This window comes from Kogia breviceps, chromosome 7 (genome assembly GCF_026419965.1).
Source record: "Kogia breviceps isolate mKogBre1 chromosome 7, mKogBre1 haplotype 1, whole genome shotgun sequence".
Taxonomy (NCBI): domain Eukaryota; kingdom Metazoa; phylum Chordata; class Mammalia; order Artiodactyla; family Physeteridae; genus Kogia; species Kogia breviceps.
In genome coordinates, this window is record NC_081316.1 from 51,749,188 (window position 1) to 51,759,118 (window position 9,931).

General features: G+C 38.9%; 1 protein-coding gene across 2 annotated transcripts; it reads left to right on the top strand.

Moving 5' to 3' along the window:
- The first annotated feature begins 2,319 nt into the window (after positions 1-2,319).
- LOC131759144 (tripartite motif-containing protein 77-like) lies at positions 2,320-9,686 on the top strand. Of its 2 annotated transcripts, XM_059067820.2 has the most exons (6): positions 2,320-2,730; positions 3,428-3,523; positions 5,791-6,021; positions 7,050-7,072; positions 7,806-7,903; positions 9,193-9,686. In XM_059067820.2, exons 1-6 carry the CDS (start codon positions 2,320-2,322, stop codon positions 9,684-9,686), a joined length of 1,353 nt encoding a protein of 450 aa, XP_058923803.1. The 2 variants fall into 2 exon arrangements, with proteins under 2 accessions (XP_058923803.1, XP_058923804.1); XM_059067821.1 differs by lacking the exon at positions 5,791-6,021.
- The last annotated feature ends 245 nt before the right edge of the window (positions 9,687-9,931 follow it).

Here is a 9,931-nt window from a genome sequence, read left to right on the forward strand (position 1 = left end):
CCTCTGCATGTAGGTCGCCTGAGGGCGTGTGTTCTTCACTCAGACAGGATGGGGTTAAAGAGCAACTGCTTCGGGGGCTCTGGCTCACTCAGCCCTGGGGGAGGGAAGGGTATGGATGCAGGGCAAGCCTGCGGTGGCAGGGGCCAGCGTGTGTTGCAGCATCCTGAGGAGCACCATGAGTTCTCCCAGGGAAGTTGTCCCTGGATCACAGCACCCTGGCAGTGGCGAACTGCGCAGGCTCCTGGGAGGGGAGGTGTGGATAGTGACCTGTGTTTGCACACAGGCTTCCTTTTGGCGGCAGCAGCAGCCTTAGCGTCCCATGCCCATCTCTGGGGTCCTCGCTGTTAGACTGTGGCTTGCGCCCATCTCTGGAGCTCCTTTAAGTGGCGCTCTTAATCCCCTCTCCTCGCGCACCAGGAAACAGAGGGAAGAAAACGTCTCTTGCCTCTTTGGCAGTTCCAGACTTCCCAGACTCCCTCCCGGCTAGCCTTGGCACACTAGCCCCCTTCAGGCTGTGTTCACGCAGCCAACCCCAGTCCTCTCCCTGGGATCTGACCTCCGAAGCCCAAGCCTCAGCTCCCAGTCCCCGCCGACCCCAGCAGGTGAGCAGACAAACCTCTCGGGCTGGTGAGTGCTGGTCGGCACCGATCCTCTGTGCGGGAATCTCTCCGCTTTGCCCTCTGCACCCTGTTACTGTGCTCTCCTCGGTGGCTCCAAAGCTCCCCCCTTCGCCACCCGAAGTGTCCACCCGCGAAGGGGCTTCTAGTGTGTGGAAACCTTTCCTCCTTCACAGCTCCCTCCCACTGGAGCAGGTCCCGTCCCTATTCTTTTGTCTCTGTTTCTTCTTTTCTCTTTTGCCCTACCCAGGTATGTGGGAAGTTTCTTGCCTTTTGGGAGGTCTGAGGTCTTCTGCCAGCGTTCAGTGGGTGTTCTGTAGGAGCAGTTCCACGTGTAGACATATTTCTGATATATCTGTGGGGAGGAAGGTGATCTCCGCGTCTTACTCTTCCGCCATCTTCCCTCGTCAAACTGTTTTTTAGTGTCCGTCACTAATTTTGTAAGTGTCTCTAAAGTTATTTCTTTAAATGTTTCTTTTGCTCTGTTATATCATTATTTTCCTTCTGGAAAGCTAATTACACAGATGCTAAACAATGTTAAACAGCATTTAATGTTGTCCTTCTGCTCTTTGATGCTCTCTTTTGATTTTTTACTTTGTTTTTCTTCTTTGTGTTTAGTTTTGGTATTATATATTGACCTACCATTATGGTCACTGATACTTTTCTTTCTTGTATTGCATCTACTCCTGAACGCAAACGCAAAATTCTCTGCATATATTATGTCTAGCCTATCTGATATTCTTATAGTTTTCATCCTTCTCCTGAAATTACCTATCTTGCATGTTGTCTACATTTTTTATAAAAGCCTTTAACATACTAATCACAGTTATTTTAAACTATTTGTCTGTTGGTTCTAACGTCTGGTTCTGATGACTGCTTTGTCTGTTCAGACTACATTTTTCTTGCCTTATGATATGCCAAATAATTTTTGTTGAACCGCTGATGTATTACATATGACAGTAGATACTGTGCTAAGTTCTTTTTTTATGTGGTAGTGAGCACAAACTTTCTTCTGTTAGGTCTTTAGTGTAGGGATTTGTGTTAATTTAGTCACAAATTGGCCTCTCCAGAATTAGGTAACTATTGTTCAATGTCACTGTTAAGAACCCAGTCTCTTTCCATCTTTTTGTTATCCTTAGACTATTGGCTTTTCTCCTTAGGCTAGTTCACGTTGTGACCACAAGAGGGCTATGCATATGGGTATTGTATCCAAAAAATGTCCAGAAAGAGAAAAAGCAGGTTGATTTTAATTCCACGCATCTCTTCTGAAGCAAGAAAATCTTTTCTGGCATTGTCCTAGGAGTCTTAGTTTCTTATTTCATTGGCCAGAATTGGAACAAATACCCTGTGCTAACCAATCAGAGAGAGGAAAAAAGGGGAAAATTGTGATAGTTTTGGACACAATATGACCCACTGCCTATGAATGAGCCTAGAACCTCTGATTTCTTTGTCTTTGAAAGAGAGATAATATATTTGGAAAAATCCTGGATTTCTAATAGGGAAATGAGAAGTAGTGCTGGAGGCCAATGTAAGAAAATAATAATGCATTTTACCAGTCTGTAGGACTCTCTTTGTGCCTCGCCATCCTATTCAAAACATGGCCTGTCCTCCTACAGTACATATGTGTATTAGTGAGAGAAGGCTAAGCTCAACTCACATGCCAAGGGTAAAGAATGTCCTTTCCTTTTATTTTCTCAGAAACATGGAATCTGCTTTCACGCAGTGTTTCCCCAGTGAGTTTGTCTGCTCCATCTGCAAAGACAATTTCACAGACCCTGTCACCATTAGCTGTGGGCACAGATTTTGTGCTCCTTGCCTCTGTCTATTGTGGGAAGATGTCCAAACAGCTACTTGCTGTCCTGTGTGCAAGGCAATATCTCCGAAAATGGACTTCAAAAGCACTATTTTTGCTAAGGAACATATTCTTCCTACCAGAGAATCAGTTGTCTGCCACTTACCTAGCTCTGCCAAGCAGATGTGTAGGATACACCAAGTGATAAAGCTCTACTTCTGTCAGACTGACAAGAGACTGCTGTGTTTGTTCTGCTCTCATTCCCCAGAGCATGCCACGCATGAACACTATCCAATAAAGCAGGTTGCAGAGTACTACAGGGTAAGTAATATCTCTGAATGCACTTTGAAATGTGGATGACCCAGTATCTGATAGGCAATGAGGCAAATACATTGATTGTTATTATTATTTTATGTAAGAAACAAATAGAATTTCTGAACACCATGTGCCAGGCACTATTCTGAAATCTAGGGAAAAGCAGTGAAGAAACTAGACAACATTCTTGCTCTCCTGAAGTTTAAATTTTGTTGGGCTGAAAGACAGGAATGATGATGAAATTGATGAGAATTAGGGTGCTGGTACTTCAGTGTAACTAACGTGGTGGATAAATCTCTAGTTTCCGCAAGAGTCATTGGTTCCTACAACCATGATTATGATGATCCTGTTCTAATTATAGCAGATTTAGAAACACTGGCCAATATTTTCTTGTAGTGCCATAGGAAAGCTGAGGGCTAATATTTCACAATTAAATATAAAGCAAGATTCACTTCTGAAAATTGACCAGGTTACTACAATATCAGTGTTAGATTCCTCAGATAATAGATTACATTTTCTAAATTTAGGCATTCTATTTTTGGTTGATCTCTCAGATTTATCAGTTAGTTTTCCCAAGGAAAATCACTGACATCTCTGCTCTCTTTACTGTTTGTCACATGTTCATATCCTTCTATCTTCTTTTAAGTTACTGAAATGTACTACCTTTTCTTTTCTAGTACTTCAATTTATAGTTATTTTGCAGGAGAACCTTCTGATGCAAATGAAATCTATTTGGAAAAAGAAAAAAGAAAATCAGAGAAATATAAAAAAAGTGACCAACATATTCAGAGTATGGGAGGTAAGCAGTAGACCTTGTATCCACTGGAACCAGCTTGGGACAAATATCCTTGTAACTTACAGTGGAAGAATTTGAATTAAATCATAATGTCCCCTGAGTGAGTGATCAGAAAGAGCTACATACATGACCTTCAAAGTAGGATTTCATGTTGAATGAACCCAATATGTAACTAAAAGATTTTTCCTGATTTTCTTGATAAAGCAATGTCTACCACTAATATTGTACTTTAGCAGGGACAAGAAAATGCAGTATCACAAAACAAAATGCAGTGGTCACTGGGATGGAGGTAAAAATAGAGTTCTGTAGGAGATTAATAAACTTTGAATATTAAGAAAAGCTTCTCAAACAAGTAAAAATCATCCCAATGCTAATGTGTTAGTAGAATCTGTAAATTCATGGGTATTTATGACACAGACACCTAAGGGACAAGAAAACTAAAAATGAGACAAATCATGGAATTGTCTGGGACCTGCAAGTAGCTCCTATTAATTAGTACATAGGGTATGAAGCAGGCAGTGAGAGTTATGGCTAGAAATGTAATTATAGCCATGGCAAGATTGTGAATGTCTACCTAAGGATTTTGGATTGTATCATTCATTGATTCACATATATGAACTGGGAACCTGAAACTGAAGGTTTAATAAAAATAAACTAAATTTTTATTTTCAAAGAACTCCATCACTTCTAAAGAAGACATATCAACAGGCTATAGTAGAGAATATGTCATTAAACAGAAATCTGTATACAGTGCTGTGAAAATACCAAAGGCAATAATAAAATTATCTTGATCATTTAGGATGGATTTCCTAATAAACCACTCATTCATAGGAGGGCATATGATGCATTGCTCACTGTTCTAGGCCCACAAAGAGATACAGAAATGGACAAAAAGAAGAAAATCACTGACCTCAGTTGGTTATAATCTAGTAAGAGAAGTCATGTAACAAATAAAAATTAGTAACATTTATAATACCTCACATTTGTAAAGTTCTTGGGAGAAAATTAAAGCAGGGATGTGTATAAATAGTACAGGTTTGGGGAGAAAGTATGCTGGTCAGGGAAGACTCATGATGAACGTTACATCAGGGTAGAGATCTAAAGAAGCAAAGGGAGTGAACTAGCAGTTCTCTGAGAACACATTCTTCTGGAGCAGAGAAAACAGAAGGTATGGTCCAAAAGTTTGGGCTCCCCCTCCCCCACCCCAAGTTCAAATGTTGAAATTCTAACCCCCAAAGTGATGGTGTTAGGAGGTTGTGCCTTTGGGAGGTGATTAGGTCATGAAGGCAGAGTCCTTATGAATGGGATTCTTATAAAAGGAGCCCTGTGGAGGCTTGCCCCTTCTGCCATGTGAGGACACAACCAAAAGATGACTATCTAGTCAAGACATGGAAGCAAACTAAATGTCCATCAACAGATGAATGGATAAAGAAGATGTAGTATACTTACACAATGGAATACTACTCAGCCACAAAAAGGATGAAATAATGCCATTTGCAACAACATGGATGGACCTAGAGATTACCATATTACAGGAAGTAAGTCAGAGAAAGACACATATCATATGATATCACTTATATGTGGAATCTAAAAAACAAAGGATACAAATGAACTTATTTACAAACCAGAAATCGACCGACAGACATAGAAAAAAAACTTATGGTTACCAAAGGGGAAAGTGGGGGAAGGATAAATTAGGAGTTTGGGATTAACATATACATACTACTATATATAAAATAGATAAACAACAAGGACCTACTTTATAGCATGGGGAACTATATTCAATATCTTGTAATAACCTATAATGGAAAAGAATTGGGAAAAAACAGAATATAGATATATACATATATATGTATGTATAACCAAATCACTTTGCTGTATACCTGAAATTAACACAATATTGTAAATCAACTACACTTCAATAAAAAAATACATGCGTATGGTAAGAAAATGAAAACCAAGTATGTGAATGTGCTTTGTAAAGTGGAATATATTTTAATCATTATTAAGCAAAAAAAAAAAAAAAAATAGCTATCTAGGCAGTGGCTCTCATCATACACCAAATCTGCTGGCACTGATCTTGGATTTCCCACCCTACTGAACTGTGTGAAGTAAATTTCTGTTATTTATAAGTTACACATTCTACTGTGCTTTTGTTATAGTAGCCCAAACAAAGACAAGTATTCTATACATAACACGTAGACAATAGATGATAAGAGAAGAATAAAACCATCCAAATACATGATCTAATTAATCCAATGTCACTGCAGGGTTTTGTAAATCTACGGATGGTGATGATAGGAGCTGAATACCCTAAGGTATATCAATATCTCCAGGAAGAAAAGCAAAAACATTTAGAGATGTTGGCAATTGAAGGCAAGATTGTTTTCCAGCGACTCAGGAGAAATGTATCCAGAATGGTTCATATGGGGAAACTCCTGAGAAGAATATATGAGGAGCTGAAGGAACTGTGCCTTAAAGCAGATGTGGACATGCTCCAGGTAAGGACTAAGGAAGGACGTTAGGGTGCTGAACACCAGCCTGCTTGGAAAGCATTTATATCCACTGGAGTTATATCCTTTTTGGCCTCCATTATTTCTCTGGTTCCAAAGTCCAGATTCTTCTTCTGCCTCTGTGATAGCGGGTTTGCTCCCCCAGTATAATCTGGAGACGAAACATCACTTTTGCCTTATATGGAAGAAGGATAACTATGTGGAAAGGTTCAAGTAACAGATCAGGAAGAAAATCTCCCAAACCTTTTTGTTATATTCCTCTACTACACAGTTAGCCTTCCATATCCCTGTAGGTTTCACATCCGGGGATTTAACCAACCGCCGATGGAAAATATATATATTTTTAAAACCCAGAAATTTCCAAAAAGCAAAACTTCAATTTGTCAATGCTGACAATTATTTACATAGCATTTATATTATATTAGGTATTATAAGTAAGCTAGAGGTGATTAAAGTATACAGGAAAATGTGCATACATTATATGGAAATACTGTGCCATTTTATACAAGAGATTTGAGCATCCATGGATTTTGGTATACAAGGGGTCCTGGAATGAATTCCCCTCATATACTCAGGGATGACTATATTTACAGTTTCTGACCAGCTGCAAGAGAGCAGCTTGTGAGCACATAATTTATCTTTGTATGTGTACTTGGTAATATGTGTGAATATGAGATGTATGCCTTCTTTCTGTTGTAAAGTTCTAGCTTTCACACCCTCATAAGAATTTTGGGGAATGCTGTGAATCCTGCTGTAGATTACAACAAAGCACAGCCATTCGTGCACCCTAAGAACATCTTCTGACTTTCAGTTTTATCAAGAGTATGATTGTATCAACTGTATGTAAATGTGAGACTGGGTTTCATCTTTTTAAGGATAAGGGAAATGGCAAATGATTTTCTCCAAGGAAGAAAACTGGAGATAGTGAATTTCCCAGTATAATCTCATATCCTCAAACTAGACTAAACAGGAGAGCATGTGCTGAAAGCTAAGTCTTCCTTTCTTTCTCTTTACAGGGTGTGGGAGACACAATGAAAAGGTAAGTTTGCCCCTCTATTCAAATCATGGTAATTGTGATAGAGATCAGGCTATTTCTGTCGAGATGGACCCTCCCTTTTTAATGAGAAGTTTCTTTCTGTCTGTGTTTATTCCTTTCTTCTCTAAAAGTCTGCCAGGTTTTATATAGTCTACACTTAGGTGAAAGTAGGGTTGAGGAGAGTGTAGTTTCAGTTGCAAGCCTTACTGTAGAAGTTGCAAAGAGACAACTATTTTTCCTGCCCCTAATTTCCAAATTCTAATTATTGATATTTGAGGATTATTCCTGGTCATCTATGGGAAAGGCAGATAAGCTCAGAGAGGCAGCAGGTAGACAGATGCTGAGACGAGGAGTGAGGTAGAATCATCAAGAAAGAACATATGATAGTGCTGAGGTTCCATATGTATCAGATGGCAAATTCTAACTATTTGCCACTTATTAGATTTCAGGAAATAAATGAGAATTGCTGTGTGGATCCCCTAGGGAAGCTAGGAGGGAGGAAACAGACACAATTATGATTGAGGTGACATATTCTACTAAGATTGATATGCTAAGAGCAGGGAAACAGATTGTAAAATATAATAGCAACTGTAGTGTTCTTCCATTTGAGGAGTTAAATTCACACCCTTCAAACCTAATTATGAGGATTCTGATGAAGTACCATCAATGGACTGCTAATGACACCTTTGGGCATATTAGTAAGTGGGTTTTTTTTTTTTTTTTTTTTTTTTTACAGGAGTCAGTTAATGCAGCTGTACATTCCTCAGCCTATGGACCCACAGCTCAGTACATGGTCCATCACTGGGATATTGGAAAGGCTTAACAGCTTCCGAGGTAAGAGGCAGCTCTCTGTGTGAAGGCAGTAATATTTCCTTCACGACTAGATACATGCTGATGATCTCTCTTCATTGCTCTGTTCTTTGCAGAGAACAGGGAAGCAGGCACTGCTTTATAACTAACTTTATAATTTATTGTTAATTATCAGTCAGAGAAAGCTAACTGAAGCCTGCAATCAATCGAATATGACAGTTTCTTATATAGTTACTTGTGGTGAGTTAAAATTTTTAAAAAAGAACACTCTGCCTTATAAAACTGCATATCCATTCAGTGTATTTCATCTTGTAGTTAACTATGGTTATATGTGGATATTCAGATTCTTAGAATCACCTTAATGTTGTTATTTAAATGTTTATCTGAATACTGAATGTAATAATTACATTTGAAAAATCACAAGACTTTTAAAAAGCTTAAAAGTATTTTTATATACAAAAAGTACAACCACAAAACAAATTGAACCCATGATTTGTTGCATAGAGGGCCCCTTAAGACAAATGCAACTGAAGGGTGAGCCTGGCAGACAAAGGAGAAGCAGGCCTGAGATGGGATGAGTTGGATTCTGATTCAGCGGTGGCTCCATTAGAAATCCTAAGAGAGAAATCACTTCTAAAAAAAGGCACAAATGGGTTTTTGGTTTATTTTATTTTTGCTTGCTTAAATGTTAAGCAATGTGATCACTATTTAGGACTAAAAATAAAAACAATATCATATTTAAAATATAAGGTATAATATATTTATTACTATTATATTTTATTTTGTGAGAGTGGACTAATGAGAGGACTTAAGTGGATTAAGGGCCACTTTGCTATTTTCTTGACATCTATGAATGAACTCCCCAGTTTTTGAGGAGTTAGTAAAAATAAGCCAGAGCCTAATATCCTACATCTTTATGTATTCTCAAAATTTTCCTTCATCTAGTTGTACGATTAGAGATTTTCTGGCTCTTTAGATAGACAAGAAGCCCCTCCTGTTCTTTCTCTGGATTTCCAGTGACACACTCTGTCTAGTCACCTTTGGTAAAGGGGTGTTTTGGAGCTAGCTGGTACTGACACACTCATGGGAGTGAATTGTTACAAGTTCCAGAATTTGAGGAGCAATTACTAAATGCCTGGCACCTTGAAAATGGTCATGGTGGGCTGGAATATTCCCAGCAAATAAGACAAACCAGCTTTGCTTTGTTCCAGAGATTTGGTTTCTAAACCTCTGCCACAATACCGCCACACTTGTCTGTCCCTCAGAACTTGAAAACTCTGTTCTTTGACTTTGCTGTTTTCTTTTTACTAAAGTGTATGTTACGTTGGATCATAAAATAAGAAATTGTCATGTGGCTCTGACTGAAGACCTGAGACGTTTGCAGTGCAGTCCTGACCATCAAGACGTGCCCCGTAATCCAGCAAGTTCAGAGACTACTCCTTCATGGGGTGCTCAGACCTTCACCACTGGCAAACATTACTGGGAGGTGAATGTGGGAAACTCTTGTAACTGGATTATAGGACTTTGCAAGGAATCCTGGACAAGTAGGAATGATATGCTCCTTAACTCTGAGGATATTTTTCTACTTCTGTGTGTCAGCGTGGAGGACCATTTCAGTCTCTTTTCTACCTTCCCACTCTTACCCCACTATATTCAAAGACCCCAGGGCTGGATAGGGGTGTTTCTAGATTATGAATGTGGTATAATAAGCTTTATTAATGTTGCCAGAAGTTCCCTCATTTGTAATTTCCTCTCACGCTCTTTCTCTTTCCCTCTCAGACCTTTCATTTGGCGTGGACCCAAGTGATCAGGAACAGGTCACAAACCTGACCAAGGTCTCGGGAATTCTAATAGCTGAGGGGCTTCTATCCTGGTAACTTCTAAAATGGGGAAAATCAATTATACTTCACTGTGTTTAAACTTCATTTTACCTTCAGGAGATATAACGGCTGCATTATTTTTCAAAGTGGTGATAATGTTAACGATGTATATTTGTCTTTTCTATTTTATTTAAATAAAAGTAATCTCTTTTATTTTATTGGGTAGGATACA

Coding starts and splice junctions, on each gene's coding strand:
- LOC131759144 (XM_059067820.2), top strand. CDS start 2,320: ATGGAATCTGCTTTCACGCAGTGTTTCCCCAGTGAGTTTGTCTGCTCC. Junction 3,524..5,790: donor ACATATTCAGAGTATGGGAG/GTAAGCAGTAGA, acceptor ATGTCACTGCAG/GGTTTTGTAAATCTACGGAT. Junction 7,904..9,192: donor AAGGCTTAACAGCTTCCGAG/GTAAGAGGCAGC, acceptor TTTTTACTAAAG/TGTATGTTACGTTGGATCAT.